We start from the raw sequence: 18,532 nt of genomic DNA on the forward strand, positions 1-18,532 counted from the left end.
TTTTTAAAAGGAGAGCCCCACTTTCTATTCTTTTGGCAGACACACCTCTGGAGGCATGACAGCAAATTGACTGAGACCCACCTAGGTTCACTTCTTTATTTTATTTAGTGGATCTTCTCTCCCTTGTAGGCTCCTCTGAACTTCCCAGGTAGTGGTATCTAGAGCTCTTCCAGGTTTAAGTAGTCTTTTTGGGTCTCTCTTGGGTTCACATGCCAATTATACCCATCCCATCACTTCTCTTGAAGATGGCATGTCAGGGAGAGGCAAGCCCCTGCACAGTTTATGTGGCCTCAGATCCCCAGATGTAAGACTTTATTTCCTCCTCTCTCATTTCTTGGATCTCTAGCAATAGCCCTGGTGTGCTGGTCACTGGGTGACCAACAGATCTGTGGGGTCAAGTTTGCAGCTGGTGAACCTATGTTCCATTCTTTGGGTGGAAAAGAACTTGGTGTGCTGTCCCAACCCTTCTCTCTCTCTCTCTCTCTCTCTCTCTCTCTCTCTCTCTCCCTCTCTCCCCCGCTACCCCAACCCCACCCCCATCCCTTCCTGTAACTGGATAATATAGGCTCTCACTAACCCTGCAGCTCACCTCTAATATTTGCCTGAACCCCCAAGTTGGCCTTTGGCTTTGGTAGTTTGATAAAACACAGCCTTTGGTCACCTTCCTCCACTGTGGTATCTGTTCATGTAACTTCAGCAGCAGCAAAAGCATCAACAGCAGCAGAGCAGTTGGGAACTTCTGGTTTCTTTGCAGACCCCATGGAAGCCAAGGGAGGCTCAGTAGAGCTAACACAGGCAGGTTTGCTGTGCAGCACCTCTGAATCACCAGTGTGGTATTCTCTCTTAACCCTGAGTCTCAAATGAGGATCGAGGCACAAATCCTCCCCTCTTCTCCTCCTCTCCTGTCACTGTGTGGAAATACACCAGCACACCAAATTTTAAAAAGAGGAAATAGTTTGTAAGTAAGGAGGAGACAAAACATTGCACAGACTGACAGGAGAGCCCAAGTATTCAGAGGTGGAACCATTACTTCTACCCATGTCCATATTTTCTGATGGCCTCATTGTGTATCACAAGGTAGAATCATAATATATGATGACAACGATGGTGATGTTGATTCATCAATTAAAGGTCTTAGTGTACTTCGTGTTTTTATAGGAAGGCACAAAAATGTTAGCTGTTATACAGATTTTCATAGGAATAGTCTGATTTTAGTATTTGAAATGGAATAAGGAGGAGACTATGTAATAGAATGATTAAAAGCATGGATTTTGAAGCCAGATAGACCCACATTCAATCTCAACTCTAGTCTACTATAATTGACTATGTCTTCAGAAGCTCATTTTCTTCATAAGTAAAATGAAATCCATGGTACTTCATTCTGTAAAGTAATACCATCTCATAAAGATTGTTGTAAAGGTTGAAATTTTAATATATAATAAAGTACTTAATACAGAGCCTGGCACAGAATAAATATCAATAAATGCTTCACATTCTCATTAGTATGTGGAACATAGCTTGTACATTTCCCTTAGCTCCTGCTGATAAATGTGATGCTATGGTATTTGCATGGGTAGATCCAAACTTGTAACAGATTGTGTTCTGGAAGGTAATTTTCAGGTCAATTGTTTGTAGTTTATAAATGGAAGGTAATCCAAAACATGCTCCTTTTCTAGCCAAGCAGAGCGGGGTTCACATGCGTGTGCTCGGGCAGGGGAGGGAGGCAGATGGCTTTCTGCCTGGGCCTAGAATTCCTTCCTCTGTTCACTCAGGTCCTTGGATAACGAGGGAATGCCTAACCTTCTGTCACACCGTGGGGATCTTGCTCCCTGCAAGCTCTCGTTTCTTGCTTGGGTTAGCAGTAGAGAAAACTATTTTGGAATTTTAAAATTATGATGGCAAATCCTCTGAGTAGATGGTCAATAGGCTGATGATTCTATTCTCATGGCACTCCTTATTTTTCTGTTTTCTTTCTAAAGTCAAAGAAGATGCTAGTGGACTTACTTGGTTTTCTCCCACAAGGTTGTAGGTGAATATGCAGCCCAGGGACAGTAGGAGTGCTTGCGGAATGATGAATACCTTTAAAGAATGCCCAGAATACTTTTATGAGAAATTGCAGTGATATCTGGAGCTTGAAATATCTCCTGTTCTCATTTTTTAGTAAATGAAATGCTTAATCAATAACTTAATCTTTTCTGATTAAATTCATTAAAAATTAAGAATATACTTATTTTTATCAAAGTAATATATGCTCATGGTTAAAAAATCAAACTGAAGAGCTTATAAAGAAAAACAACCATCCTATACCTTGTCTCTTTGCTCGTCCTGCTTACCAAAGGCCACATGTTCTAATTTTAGCTGCTTCTTTTTATAGTTTCTTCCATGTTTCTAAATAATATGCTTCACAACTACTTCTAGTTTTTTCTTTTACATATATTTTATTGATTATGCTATTACAGTTGTTCCAAATTTTTCCCCTTTGTTCCCTTCCACCAGTGTCCCCAATCCCTCCAGCAATCCTCCCCCTTAGTTCATGTCCATGGGTCATGCATATAAATTCTTTGGCTACTTCATTACTTAAACTGTTCTTAATATTCCCCTATTTTGTACTTACCAATTTGTGCTTCTTAATCCCTGCACCTTTCCCCCTATTTTCCTCCTTCCCACTTCCAACTGATAATTCTCCAAATGATCTCCATATCTGTGATTCTCTTCCTGTTCTGCTTTTTTGTTTAGTTTGTTATTTGGATTCAGTTACTGATAGTTGTGAATTTATTGCCATATTAATGTTCATTGCTTTGATCTTAATTTTCTTATATAATTCCCTTTAGCATTTCGTATAATAATGGCTTGGTAATGAACTCCTTTAGTTTTACCTTATCTGGGAAGCACTTTATCTGCCCTTCAATTCTAAATGAGAGCTTTGCTCAGAGTAATCTAGGTTGTAGGTCCTTGCTTTTCATCACTCTGAATACTTTCCAGTCCCTTCTAGTCTGAAAAGTTTCTTTTGAGAAATCAGCCGAGAGTCTTATGGGAACTCCTTTGTAGGTAACTATCTGCTTTTGTCTTGCTGCTCTTAAGATTATCTCTTTATCTTTAACCTTTGGCATTTTAATTATGATATGTCCTGGTGTGGTCCTCTTTGGGTCCATCTTGTTTGGAACTCTCTGTGCTTCCTAGACTTGTATGTCTATTTCTTCACCAAATTAAGGAAGTTTTTTTTCATTATTTTTTCAAATAAGTTTTCAGTTTCTTCCTCTTCCTCTTCTCCTCCTGGCACCCCTATGATTTGGATGTTGGTATGTTTAAAGATGTCCCAGAGGTTCTTAAGACAATCCCCATTTTTTAAAATTCTTTTTTCTTCCTGCAGTTCTGGTTGAATTCTTTTCCTTCTTTGTGTTCCAAATCATTGATTTGCTTCTCAGCTTCATCCCCTCCATTGTGATTCTCTGTAGATTTTTCATTATTTTACTTAATTCAGTCTTCATTTCTGCCTGTTTTTTTTAATGCTTTTGAAGTACCCAGTGAATTCCTGGGGGATCCTAATGACCATTGTTTTGAACTGTGCATCTGGTAGATTGCTTACCTCCATTTCATTTAGTTCTTTTTCTGAAGTTTTGTTCTGTTCTTTCATTTGGGCTATATTTCTTTGTCTCTTCACTTTGGCAGCCTCCTTGTGTTTGTCTCTGTGTATTAGGCAGAGCTGCTTTGACTCCCTGTCCCAGCAGTGTAGCCTATTGTAGAAAAGCATACTTGTTAAGTTTGTATAGGGTGGAGCCTTAGGTAATTGCCAGGGAAGGGCAAACTGTGTCACCACTCTGTTTCTCTGTGTGGGGGAGGGCTCACAGAGGGGACCATGTTGCTGCCTGGCCTCTGGAATTTTGCCCAGGAGGAAACTATCTCCCAGCACCCGAACTTCACTTTTTCCCCGTATGCCACTAGTGCTTTTCCAGCGGTTGCCCTCGTTGTGAATCCCAGAGGGGGTGGGCCTGTGTGAATCTTAAGTCTGTTTTTTGGCCCTTTACGAGGAATCTCTTGAGAATCCCACAGCTTCTTCTGCTGCCCCAATGCCCTCTGTTGTTTTACCACCAGAAGTGATGGGGACTTTTCTTCCTGGTGCTGGAACTCTGGGCTGGGTCATCTGGAATGGGGTGGGACCCTTCTCCCCTGAGGTATCCTCCTGTTCTTTATCCACCATACGTGGATGTGGACCACTCATTCCCATCTCTGCGCCTCTCTGTGCCTCTCTATCTCTCTGCTTTCTCCTCTCCTCTTCATGTCTCCGACCCTCCTACCCCTCTGGATAATGTGGATTCTTTAAATCCTTGGTTGTTGGACATCCACATGGCTTGATTTTCTGACAATTCTGGGTTATGTTGTTTTTAGTCTAATTGTGTTTTTTGCTATAGTTTTGCATGGAGGCAAAGCGTGTTTACCTCTATTTCTAGTTTTATTAATTTTAAGTATCTGGTGGCTTCTGTTAATTTAGCTGAGTTTTAGCTCACTTTATTTACTTTCTACCTTCTAAGATTATATTGCTCCCTTATTGGTTATTTTTGCAATTTTAAGTAAAATTTTAATACCTTTCTTTTTTTATTAAAGCAGTTCTAGACACTATCTCATGATTGTTCTCTTTTATTTCTCTAAGCTTATCATTTGTATTTTTACAGTGTCAGAATTGAAGAGGTTATATTCAGATACTTGTAATTAAAGATTCCATGTTTGACTGTGTTTGTTTTACAAACTGGAAATTAATAAGATGTTTACATTATTATGACAATGATGTGATATAGTATATTTTGGTTTCCTTTCTTGCACAGCTTTTTTTAATGCTTCTAATTTCCTTCCCTGCCCCCCAAATTATATAGCTTTATTGAATTTTTATGTTTTTTATCACTAGATCTCTGTCTTCTGAAAGTTCTGTTCTCTGGACCCTTGTGTATTTATTGAAAGCTTTCTACTACCTTTCCCCCCCGCTTTCTACATTTGGAGCCGTTTTTCCCTAGTTCCCATGTTCTTTCTTCTTTTTTTCTCACATTTTTGCTGTTATACATTATTAAGTAACTCCCTAGGAAAAGATATATGGGCAATAAATTACCCAGATCTTTGCATACCTGAAAATATCATTATTTTACCCTTCTATTTGATGGTTTAAAATTTTTTTAAATGTCTTCTGTCCTTTTCTTGCATTCTTCTTTCTGTTGTTTTTATTAGGATGCATACTGTTTCTCCAGGATTGATCTTCTATGTCTTATTTGGTTTTTATGTTTCTTATTTCCTTCTCTTTCTTTACTACACTTTGTGAAATTTCATTTTGTCTTCTAACATTTATGTTGAATTTTAAATCTTTACTCACTTTTAATTTTTAGGAGCTTTTGTTTGTTCTCAAATGCCCCTCCCATCCCCACCCCACACACACCATAGTATCCTGTTTTTGTCTAATATCTTGAATTTGTCTGAATATTTAGAAAACTAGGGATTTAAAAAAATTCTTCTTTGTTTCCTATATTTGTCTGCTTCTATAGTCATTTTTTTCTTTTGATATTTTTACTCTATTCTTTTTTTGTGGATTTTTACCTTTTAAATTTATTGGCTTTTATTTTAGTGAGGCACAGGGTAGAAAAGAAGATAAACACATGTAGTCAAAACATTATCAGTGTAACTGGCTATAATTCCCTCTTAGCACATAATCTTAGTGGGGCATCAGCCACAGGTAAGTTCATTCGGTTTTTCCCTCTTACTCTAGGTTTTCCGAGGGAAATTGGTTACAGTCTCAGGAGCTCAGAAAAATAGTTAAACTGACTAAGCTTCATATCCACTTAGCGGTAAGTTAGTGAAGTTTGTACTTCTCTCAAGGCTTAGTTGCTCAGTTCAAGACATGTGAATTTATTCAGGGAGAGAAAACCCACATTAGGCGTCAAAGATCTTGAGCCTGAAGAGCCTTCCCAGGAAGATCCTTCAGGCTCATCCCCTTCTGGTTGCCTGCCCTTTGTCTGTCTGCATCAGTCTGCTATGCATCCCTTGCTGCCAGACCTTTATTTATGTTGAATCCTCTGTATATGATGTTCTCTTCCTCTACAACCTGTTACATTTACCAAAGGGAGGCACCATATTTTCATTTTTATAAATATCATTTTGCATCATCTGTACTGGTTACATATTAGGCATTCAAAAATGTTTAAATGAGTCTTACTCAGCCTTCTGGCCTAGAGCAAGTTCAAGTGTGTCCCTCTGAATCACAGTCCTTTACTTCCCTCAAACAGAATTAATCATTTTCTCACCTATTTCTTTAGTTAGTCGTGCACATGTCTATTTGTTCTGAAAAGTTCTTGGAGTGCACGGACCATGTCATACCAAGGTAGATATGACGAGGGTCTTGCATTGTGCTTGAGACCTAGTGGGCACTCAAAAGGTACAGGCATACCTCATTCTATTGCACTTCACTTTATTGGACTTTGCAGATACTGCTTTTTTTCTTATACAAATTCAAGGTTTGTGGCAACCCTGTATTAAGCACATCTATGGTGCTATTTTCAACAGCATTTGCTCATGTTGTGTCTCTGCATCTCAATTTGACAATTCTTTCAATATGTAACATTTTTCATTATTATTATATTTGGATCTTTGATGTTACTGTTGTAATTGTTTTAGGGTGCCATAGAAAGCACCCATGTAGCATAGTGAAATTAATTAATAAATTTTGCGTGTGTCCTGATTGCTCCACATCCAGCCATTCCCTGTCTCTCTCCTTCCTCAGGCCTCCCAATTCCTCGAGACATAATAATATTGAAGCTAGCTCAATTAATAACCCTATAATGACTTCTAAGTGTTCAAGTAAAAGAGAGAGTTACATGTCTCTTGCCTTAAATAAAAAATTACAAATGATTAAGCTTAATGAGGATGGCATGTTGAAAGCCAAAAGAGACAGAAAGCTAGGCCTCTTGTACCAAACAGGTAACCAAGTTGTGAATACAAAGGAAAAGTTCTTGAAGGATATTAAAAGTGCTACTCCAGTGAACACAGGAATTATAAGAAAATACAATAGCCTGTATCTGCCATAGATAGTAATTTCTATGGGCAAAGTAAATTGACAGCTTTCTGGAAAGGACTCACCATTCCAGATGCCCTTGAGAACATTTGTGATTCTTGTGAAGAGGTCAAAATAGCAACATTAACAAGAGTTTGAAGAAGTTGATGTAACTGCAGATGTGATGGAAATAGTAGGAGAACTAGAAATAGAATTGAGCCTGAAGATGTGACTGAGTTACGGAAATCTCATGACGAAATTTGAACAGACAAAAATTTGCTTCTTATGGATGAACAAAGAAAGTGGCTCCTTGAATCTGCTGGTGAAGATTCTGTGAAGATTGTTGAAATGTCAAGGAAGAGTGTAGAATATTTCATAATTATACTTGATTGAGCAGTGGGAGTGTCTGAGAGGACTGACTCCAAGTTTGAAAGTTCTTCTGTAAGTAAAATGTTATCAATCAACATCACATATTACAAAAAATTATTGATGAAGAGTCAATCAATGCAGTAAACTACTGCATTGTTGCCTTATTTTAAGAAATTGCCATAGTCACCCAATCTATAGCAACCACCACTGGGTTGAGTCAGCAGCCATCAACATTGAGATAAGACTCTCCACCAGGCAAAAAGATTATGACTTGCTGAAGTCTCAGATGATGGTAGTGTTTGTAAGAAATGAAGTATCTTTTAATTAAGACGCGTGTGTTGTTTTTTTAGACATATGCTATGGCATACTTAATAGAGTACAATTTAGTATAAACATAACTTCTATATACACTGGGAAACCAAAAAAAAGGTGACTTGCTTTATTGTGATATTCACTTTATTGTGACATTCACTTTATTGTGGTGGTCTGGAACCAAACCTGCAATGTCTCCGAGGTCTGCCTGTGTACAAGAACATATGGGAGAGATGGGGGAAGGACTGGTTATAGATTTTCATTAAAAGCATGTTTATGAAATTGGCAGGTTTTCAGATGAACTTCATGAAAGTTGTATTTTATGTTTCTTTCAAATAGGCATTTCCAAGAACAGATTACTGTATTTAGTTATTCCTCCTTCTTCTCCTTCCTCCGCCTCACTAGATAGGAAAGAATGGGTACCTATTGTGAATAAATTGTAAATGTTATACTAAAACAAAATTAACCACCCAATTAAATGAGGACACTATATTTGTATGTTGTTATTTTACTCTAAGCAGTATGCATATATAAAAAACCCATACCATTTACAAGAAAAGAAGGGTATGTGCCTGTCTTCCATCTTCCTTTCTTCCCCTTCCTTCCTTCCTTTTTTGGAATGGGTGACTCTTCTGTACAGAAGAGAGAGCCAAGCTAAAATACTGACCACATTTAAATTCTGGATATTATTTGCTTAATTCAAGGTCTTGAAAAGAAAAAAGGGACAATTGATTTCCTGAGGATAATAAAGGTGGGAGACTTGATTTTCAAAAGTGTGGGAAGTGGTGAGAATACACCAAGCAGCCAAACATATCTGGCCTACTTAATCCCTGCAGCAGGGGTGAATGGTGGGCTGGTGCTCTGTGAAGGAGCTCTGAAATGCAGCTACTGTGGCTACAAAATCTCCAAATCAGCAGGAACGTGTTGTCCTGCAAGCATCTCCACCAAAACTCTAGTATTAGGAGGGGCTAGTCTTTTTCTCACTAAGAGGAGGGCTGTCTGTGGCGTGTATGTTCCAAGAGGCAATCCTGCATTCCCCTTCCTGTGTCTCTCCAAGAAGTCCTTCTCCTCCTAGGATGGGCACATGTTAATCAGGGTCACCAAGACCAATTTGTAGTTTCAGGCCAAAAGACTGACAAGCCTAAGATGCTGGATGGAGCCCAGAAGAAATTATCTTGGGTTCTTTCTTGTTTTATATTACCGGAATACTTTTATTGAGAACAAAAATTCAGACTAGAAAATGTCTCATAGGAATCGCTGGATTTCTGTAGGATTTGTTGGTTGGTTGGTTAAGCATGTTTCCTTTGCTAATTTCTTTTTGGAGTATGGCAACGTTAGCATTTGCATTCAAATTATTCACTCTAAATTACTGTTGTTTTGTATTCCTTGAAGGGTCATTTTCCTGTTCAAGAGACTATTATGGAGGGTAACAAAATTACCTGGCTTGGTTGACATTATTTATGTCCTCATTGAGTCTCAACTAATATCTTGCTTCATGTGCCCTTTTCTCCTCCTCCTCCTCCTCCTTTTGTTTTTCAACAGATACTAATTTCGTGTTGGGGAATGCTCAGATAGTGGACTGGCCTATCGTGTACAGCAATGACGGATTTTGCAAGCTGTCTGGCTATCACAGGGCAGAAGTGATGCAGAAAAGCAGTACCTGCAGGTATCCATGATGGGGGCTGTTCTGTTGGACAATGTATTATGGTATCTTACGGAAAAAGAAAATGGCTTTCTCAGCGTGGGAATTGCCTTTCTCTCACTCAGTGTTCTTTCAGGAATATTTGTGGTAAGACCATCTCCGGTTCACACACTGTGTGTGCTGGGGAAATCAAAGGCTTAAAACACGGTCCCCACACTGCTGAGCTCCCAGTTGGTGACATGGGAAAACCTAGAAAAACTCAGAAAAATCATTTTATCTATAAAATGTGAACTCAGAAGTTTATGAAGTGTTAGATAAAATTGAATGTGAAAGAAGTTTAAATAAAATTAAATAAAATTTTAGATGATTAATTTTTAGGATGTATGGGTATTTGAGAGAATAACTACAGTGTTGGAGATGAGGGTTTTGTTCATAGAGCTTTTCATCAGAAAAAAAACAGAACTGATATTTTGTTGCCTTCTAATTCTTGTTACACCTGTCTCTGATCCCTAATGCAAAGGCAGAGGCAAACGGTGCTAACAGCATAGCTTGTGTATTTGACAGGGCTGCTAACCAAGCAGCACCCCTTGGGCAGTGGTGCTAGAACGGCTCTTTTCAAGCATCTTCGAGGTGTTGAGTGGAGCACGTGGTCTGCCCCCTGCCTGGCCTTTCCCTGCAGCGCCCTGGCAAGGCCTTGGCTCACTCAGCACAGCCCTTGGCTCCTCGCACTCCCCTCTTCCTTCGGAGTCCTCTGTCTTCAGTGTGTCTCATGGAGCAGAATCGTTTTCCCAGGCCTTCCAAGTCAAGAGGCAAATTCATCTATGAAGGGTAGAAAACCTGTCTGACTCAGGCATCGCCTTTGTTTTTCAGAAGCGGAATTTCCATGGTATTAAGTCAACCAAGTTTGGTGAAAAATAGGAAATGTTTAGAAAATATTACCATTTTCTTTAATTTTAGCTTTTGAGGACTGGGAAATAGAAAGGTTAAGACCCTCTCGGTCTACCTCCTCCCCCCCCCCCCAATACTCAAAGGTTTAGAAATGATGACTCTTAAGTAATACAATAGAATCCTCTTACATTCTGGTTATGCATTTATCCTCCTAAGGGCCTGTGTCTAGACCTATATCTGTATATGCACATATGCAGTCAGAACAGACCGGGAGAGTTAGCTTCACTTTATAGTGGGACTGAAGCAGCCTTTCCTTATCCATCTTTTCTTTCCTTTTTATACTCATCCAAGGACCTATGGGAGAGGAACATCTTGCATGTGCCCCAGCTGGGGATTGAACGGGCAACCTTTTGGTGCACAGAAGCACACTCCAGCCAACTGAGCCATGTGGCCAGGGCTCCTTACCATTCCTGCTTCTTACGGGCTAGAGTCAGATACTTTAAGAAAAGCCTATATGTGTGCTCATTTAGCCAAGTTTTTTTTTTTTTACATACAATTGTAAGAAGCTCGCTTAATTCTCTGAAGCTGTCCCTTCTCTAGAAATAAAGTAACCATACATTGTGCTAGCTGTATTCCCTATGGTTCAGGAGCCTCTTTCACTTAATTCTTGCATTGCAGGCATCGGAAATCTAGTGTTCAGGCAAAGGAATCTTAACTCTACAGCTTTAAACAGCACAGGAGAGAATGGGAGCTGGATGTCGTTATGGCACTTCTTTCATACGAAGACTCCATTTTACAGGCATTTGTTTTACTTTGTGAAGGAAATTGCAGGCATTTACAGCTTCGCATCAGTTACATGGAGGTCATGTACCTAGCACGTTAACTCAGAGAAAGTGGAAGCTGAAAAGGCCTGTGAACAACCGGCTGAATGAAATGGTCATAGATCTTAAGTTTCTGCCTTCTAGGAGAAAACCTCTTGCTCTTAGCAGGGCTAATTTAGTCTTCATCTATTCTTCATTTTAAAGATAATCCAACAAGCTTGGTCATTTCTTTTCCTGGTTTACAGACGAAGAACACAGCCCAAAGGCAGAATATACAAGAGATAGGTACAGAGGAGCCACAGATAATAACAGCTCTCAGTGGGCTGGGAAGAGATGTAATAAATGGAAGTGACACAGAATTCATAAAGTCCACAACCAGGAGACTTTTCTTACAGGGGCCTGGAAATTGGAAGGAAATCTGCAGTATGCCCAAGGCTGCTCCAGTATCAAGCTAAGCATGGCGCTTGACCTGGTGGTTGAGGAATTACATTCCATAACCTCTGAGGTCCTTTTTAGCTAGGAAATTCTATAATTCTGTGATATAAGTCATCACAATCCAGTTAGACTGCATTTGGTATGCACAGTTTTAGAAAATGGGGAGCATATTGTTGAGGAGCCCCTGGCACTGCTTCTGCTTTACCGGAGACCTGAGGGCTGAGTGTTGCTGTCCAGGTTGTTGTTGCCTGGAGGCCTGGGGTGGGCAGGATAGATGCTCGCTGCATCCTTGGTCAGAGGACTGGCTTTTCCAGGTCCACTGGGAGGTGGGTTTTGTCCTCTCACGTTTTGTTAATGCCCTGTGCCATGTTGCTCTGCCTACTTGGTGTATCTTATTCTTAGAGGGACACACCCTGGGTTTCAGACCAAGTTCAGTGGGGCCAAGGGACATGGATAGTCTGGAGAATTTTCTGCCTCTGCTGAGAACCAGCACCAGCAGGCAGGAACTTCTGCTCACCAGTTTTTCCTGACTTTTTCCCATGCTTTACCCCCTTAGTCTCCTCTTCTCTAATCGTGAGCAGCAGAGAGTAAGAATTTGCAGGATTTCCTTACCTCAGTTTTTTTTTTAACCCAATGCTCTCTCTCATTTTTTGTGGGGCAGGGCAGAGGGTAGGAAAAAGAGCTGAATCTTCTGGTTCTTCAGCTGTGTATTAATTTTTGGAGCAACAAATTTCATCCCTGTTCTTGTTTGGTTGGTGAATTTTTGTAATTTTTTATTTTATTGGGAAGTAGAAGAAAAAAATCTATAGTCCAAATTTGCTCTGCATCTTTGCTAAGAGTTCCTTCAGGATGAAGTGCAGATGATTCGCATGGCATACAGGGCCGTGCTCTCCTCACGAACTGGCCTGTGCTCACCTCTCTACATTCAGTGGCAAACTCCCCTCATTGTCTGTATCCCGGTCACACTGAACTGAACTATATTCAGTTCCAGGATGAACCTCACTCTCGCCTCTGTGCCTTTGAACATGCTCATCTTCTGCCTGGAGTGTTCTTTTCATGCTAATTGCCATTGCTTTTTAGCACTCACTTCTTTTGACCTTTGGGAAGCCTTCTCCAACCACTCAGGCAACATTCTGTGACTGTTTCGTGTGCGGTAGTTCCTTATGTGTTGGCCGTCCTGTTTTCTGACCTGTCCTTTTCCAGTGGTCTCTCTTGTTAGACTGTATTTTGGGGGGCTCTGATGGAATCTTGATCATAGTGGAATTAGTAAAGCCTCTTTGATTGAATGTTTTTATATCTGTGTGTATGTGTGTGTTTGTTCTACATAGCACAGTGCTAGGTGTAGAACAGATATTTAACACATGCAGATAGAATAATAAATATTTGCTAATCTAACTTGAACTCTTTGGTTCATTTGCAGTTTTATGTATGGGGAGCTGACTGATAAAGATACAATTGAAAAGGTGCGGCAAACATTTGAGAACTATGAGATGAATTCCTTCGAAATTTTGATGTACAAGAAGAACAGTGAGTATCTAGATTATTCTGAACCATGTCTTAATGTGCTTAGCGTAGTAAAATACCTCCTCTTCCTGTCTCTGCCTTGGGTTTTCTTCTCTCCCGTTAGCTAAACATGGCTACTTGAAGCTGTTGTGTGTGTTAGAAAAAATGGTATGGATTGATGAGTTAGATGGTTCTTCCTGGGAGCATTTGAACTTGTCACTATCCCATCAAAACTTCTTGACCTTTTCCCTGCCAAGAGTTAGTGTTTTTCCTGTTGGTTTACTTATGGTGAATTGCTGGCTTAAAGCACTTGTAGACTTTACCCCTTCTAGGGGGAAGGGAAGAGATGGGACAGAAACTGTGTGCCGTTCATCTTCGTATCTGTCTTCCGCAGCACTTAGCACAGCAGGCAATGCCGGTAGGTGCCCAATTACGAGTTTTTGAATAAAATTTTGCTCTCCCGATGACCTCAGTTTTCCATTATAGACAGTATTAATACTCACAGTGCATTGTTAATTTGTATTTATTTTGGATGATTACTTCCCCAAAGTACGTTAAAGAAGCTTTAGGTCCATTACCATGCACAAGGTTAAAGCTTGCTTGTCTCTTAGGAGAATGGAGATTAGCTGCATTGGAAGGAGGGAAAGTGGGGCATATGGCCATAGCGGGCTGCAGAGGTTTTGAAGAGTGCTTTGTTTTTAAAAATGCTATTCTGTTTGTAAAGAATCCTGTTCTTTATATGTAGGATTGAATGGTAGGCCCTAGGTGCAATAGGACATTCCCAGAGTGGCCCAGGTGGTGCGTGAGGATGTGTTTATTTTGGCGGTGTTCAAAGTGACACATGTTGCTCTGGAAAGCAGAGGGCACACACTGCTTTTATCTGGAAGGAGTGGGGACTATTTTTCCATCGGCATGTTGGAGTAGGCAACTGAAAGGGCTGTTGGCTTGGTGGCCCATGCAGATGCTGACCTGACAGACCAGCTCTGGGCCTCCACCAATTTGAGAGGGTTGGTCCTGTAGCTTTTGTGTCAGAGATGTTGCTTTGCTCCATCTCACTCCCTCAGCCAGTGGGTCTCGCCACCCACTTCACTACTCGGCATAAGAGCCATGAGGTGAAGACCGTGCAAGGTTCTCTGCCTGTCCTTTCACTACGGGGAACACAACGCCGAGCGACAGCTCTGACCAGGAGAGTCAGTGCTGGCAGTGGCCTTCTCGGCATGCGTGTATCCAGGTGATAGTGTAAGTTTTCCACACTGACAGCTTTGTGTACTGAAGTGTGGTTTCCCCCACAATGTAGAATACAAATTGGTCAGGTGTATCACCAACATAACTTTTGCATTTATATTTTGCTTCAGAGGTTTCAAGCTTCATTAGACTGTGCATTTATTTTGCTCAAATTCAGCTATATGCGTTTGCCACAAAAGGGAAAGAGAAGGACACAAAATTAAATTGAGTTAGTGATTTTACTTGCCTTTCCCTTCAGTGAGCATGCACTCCCAAGTGAGTGTGAGATGGGAAAAGGAAATTCCCTCTTCCTCCAGGGGTGAAGGTCTCATATTGTATCTCATCGCAGTGAAGGTGCTTCTGGTGAATGGAGTTCTGTACTTCAGGCAGACATTGCCTCTGCATGTAGGCCAGTTAGTTCCACTGTGTTCTGTAAAGAACCAGCCTCCCTCCCTTTCTTGGGTATTGGTGGAGGCGGGCTAACCGCTGCATGTCAGCCTGGGCATGGGCTCTACTTCACATGTGGCGATAAGGCATTTTCAGCAGTGATTTTGGGCAAGTGCACTTTTTACCTTACCCTTTGGCTTTAGAGAATAAAGTCTGTGGAAGGCATGACTCCGCTCTATTTTAAAACGTTCATTCTCTAAGCCCCGTGAAGGAGGCATGGCGGATGTTACTTAGCTCCATTGTGTAAGAAGTTCCCTACTTGAATTCCTCACCTGAGGTCATGCAGAGCCAAGAACTGGTTTCCAGTGCCTGCTGCACAGCCATTCTGCTTAGATGGGGAGGACAGCGTGACTGTGGGCACAAGGCAGGGCCAACACATGTGGTGGTGCAGGCGATATCACACATAGTGGGGCAACTGGAAGCCAACCTGTGGTTTGCTTGCTGAGGCCTCCGTGCCCCCTCGCCTAGATTGCATCTGGGCTGAGTGGGGAGCTTCTCTTTCTCATTCACACACACAGGTCTGCTGGGCTGGGCTAGCAGGGGCTCCATAGAGGCTAGGTCTACACATAACATGTGAGGGATGAGGTTGATGCAGGCAGGGCTAGCTTTTTCCCAGGAACCTGCTCATGCCCCCGACTCCTCAAAATCCTACCATCTCCTGAGGAATTTAGGAATTTAGAAACTTAAAATTATTTGTTAAGCCTAGGAATTATATTCCAGTTGCACCAAATTCTATGCTTTTTTTCAACAGCTTTTTATTGACCAATATGTCCGACACTAGGCTTGCTGCCAGGAATGTGGTTTTGGAGAGACAGATGCAGCTTCTACTCTTAGAGCATTTACAGGGGTGGGGGCAGCATCTGCAGGACAGAGTGGTGGTGTTTTGATGGTGACACCACATAAGGTAGTTCCTTATCCCTGCCTTAGGGGGTCAGGGGAGGAAGTCTTCCTAGCAGACAGGAAGTCCACGCAGACACTGACGGATAGGTGGAGTTAGGCAGAGAGAAGCTCGGAGAGTACCCCAGGCCATTGGAATGCTTGTGGAGAGGCAGCAGGGGAGAGTGAGCATTGAAGTTTCCAGAGACACAGAGCAGGGCTTCTCAGACTTGGACATGCCTGGGACATCACCCGTGAATCGACCTATTTCCATTCAGTAGGTCTGGGGAAGGGGGAGAGATTCTGCTCCCAAATGACGGCAGTGCTGTTGTCCACACTTCACACTCTGAATAGCAGGGCAGAGAGCAGCTGTAGTGAAGACTGAATTCCAGGCCTAGGTTGTGTCTTTTTTTCATGGCCAATACCCTGCACCCAGCATTGTGTCTGACACCTAGAAGGTGCTCCAGCAAAACTCGTGGAGTATAATTACATAAAAATGTGAGGAAATGAGAGGTGCCCCACGAGGCTGCTGGGTTAGTAAGGGCCGGTACAGAGCCACGTTAAAGAGTTTAGAATTTGTCTTAGGAGCAGCAGTGATGGGGAACGAGGGTGGCAGTGAGGGGCATTGAGGGGTTTTGAGTAGGGCTAAGTAGATTTTCACTTTAGAAAGATGAGTCAGGTAGAGTGTGGAGATGGAACGGAGCATTGGAGACTGGAGGTTGGGGCCGGGTAAGGGTCCCCCTTGGTGACAAGATGAGTGAGGCCTGCTCAGGAGAAGAGGCAGCTGAGATGGTGCGATGTCGGGGGGGCGGGGCAGTGGGAGGAGACTGAGTGTAAGACTTTGTCAGTGGTGCCCCCTGACTGGCTCTTCCCTCACTGTGCCCAGCCCCAGGCCATGCCCAAGACATGGGAAGCACTGATTTTCCTGCCAGGGACGTCAAGACTCTAGTGCAGAGCCCGGCCTGGAGGACGTGCTCAGCAAATGTTTGTTCTGTGACTTTGAAAGGAACGTGATAGTCACCAAGAAACAGATGAATGAAAGAAAAGACTATGATTCAGACTGAGGGCACGGGAGCCAGGAGAGCAGTGTGGGCTGGACTGACAGGCAGTGTCCTGGAAAAACGGGCCGAACAGACATGGATGGGAGGAGAGGAAGCGGGAGGCAGCTTTGGCTTCTACTTTCAAACTTTGGGGCTCATTAGATGGAAACTTTCGGCATTTAAAGCAGTGTAGAGCCCCATGGGGGAAGAGTCACCCCCGTTGAGATTTTTAAAATGTGAAATGTCATCATCTAAAGGAGTGTTTATTTTTCTCTTTCATTTTTAAACTAATGCATTTCTACTATGGAGAATACATGAAGGTAGAATGAAGATAAAGAATCACCCCAAAGACTTCAAGACTCAGAGGGACACTACTGTATTCATAACTTTTTGGCATGTTTACTTTCAGTTTTCACCTGTGCACATGTGACATAATTGATATTTTGACATATGTGATTTGAAATCATACAATTATGTAATCTTTATCACAAAACTTTTCCCATTATTAAAATTCCCCATAAACATCACTGAGAAAGAATTTAAATAATACTTCCTTTATTGTTGGATATTTATAAGGCTCTAAATTTTCTTTATTAAAATAGTGTTAAGGTGAATATCCATGTGCAAAGATATTTTGTAGACGTTATGAAATTTTCCCTAGAAACTGAACATTACTGTGTCAAAGATTGTGAACTAAGGTTTTGGAGACACTTTGCCAAATAGTGTTCTGGAGAACTGAACCCATTTCCAAGTTCACTTGATAATTGCATCTGACTCATTGTACTGCACCAGCATTAAACAATATAACTTAAATTATCAAATTGCTTACAATTAAATCTTTTTGTTTAATGAGTATTTTTAATGCTAATGAGACTGAAATTTTTTCCTATTTACTATCTATTTAAAATTACCCTTTTATGGCCCTGGCTGGTTTGGCTCAGTGGATTGAGTGCCGGCCTGTGAACCACAGAGACTCCAGTTTGATTCCCAGTCAGGGCACATGCCTGGGTTGCAGGCCAGGTCCCCAGCCAGGTCCCCAGCTGGGGGCATATGAGAGGCAATCATACATTGATGATTTTCTCCTTCTCTTTCTCCCTCCCTTCCCCTATGTCTGAGAATAAATAAATAAAATCTTAAAAAAAATAAAATTACCCTTTTATGTTAATTGTTCAGATTCTTTGCCTATATATTTTATTTAATCCTAGTGATTTCCTTACTGATTTTATAAATTTCTAATAAATTGTTTTGATTGCCCCCCCACCCCCATTCTTTAGTATTTGCAAGGACAACTTCGTAGAAAGGATCTTCTATTGGTAGCATTGATGTTTGTCTAATCTCTTGGGGATTTGGGAGTACAAGCCTGCGTGGTGTGTTTTGGGACGAGTATGTGGACTACTATCACATTTCGTGAAGGAAGGATTATTTGACAGGTTTATTTCTGTTGGCCAGTCTGATCAATAAACCTGGGCATTTTGGTAGTGCTCCACATTTTGTATTGTTACTTAACTCATTCTCAGTGTGCTAGAAAATGTTCTTACCTAAATGACAGTCCTCATTAATAAACTCATTCAGTAAATATTTAGGTGGTCACTCTTGTGCTACTTTCCCCATTTTTCAAACAAGAAAACCAAGAAGTATCAGCCCTGAGTGAAAGCAGTACACCCTCTGGGTAGTACTCCCCAGAGTGTGACTGACTCCCTAGCTTATGGCGAGGCTGCTGGCCGTGTTTGGGAACTCTGTATCAGCTTCTCCATCAGGGAAGCCTAGGAGAGGCGTCTTACAGCATCCTGTCAAGCCAGCAAGGAGAGGCTGCTGGCCAAGTACTTAGTAATACCTCCTGTAGGCCTGTGGGCTCGAGCCAAAGAGATCCAGATATAAGAAACTGACTCTGCCTTTGAGAAGGTTCAAGCTTGTTGTGGAGACAAATCTCATAGGAAAACAATCATAT

General features: G+C 41.4%; 1 protein-coding gene across 2 annotated transcripts in view; it reads left to right on the forward strand.

Moving 5' to 3' along the window:
• Positions 1-18,532, forward strand: part of KCNH1 (potassium voltage-gated channel subfamily H member 1) — a 318,994-nt gene that overhangs the window by 20,201 nt on the left and 280,261 nt on the right. For both annotated transcript variants that reach the window (XM_045838602.1, XM_045838604.1), the window contains exons 2-3: positions 9,251-9,374; positions 12,915-13,021. In XM_045838602.1, coding sequence (XP_045694558.1) covers positions 9,251-9,374; positions 12,915-13,021 — 231 coding nt within the window. The remainder of the gene's footprint in view (positions 1-9,250; positions 9,375-12,914; positions 13,022-18,532) is intronic.

Source organism: Phyllostomus hastatus, unplaced genomic scaffold, assembly GCF_019186645.2.
Source record: "Phyllostomus hastatus isolate PE091 unplaced genomic scaffold, TTU_PhHast_1.1 phas_contig_283, whole genome shotgun sequence".
Lineage (NCBI taxonomy): Eukaryota > Metazoa > Chordata > Mammalia > Chiroptera > Phyllostomidae > Phyllostomus > Phyllostomus hastatus.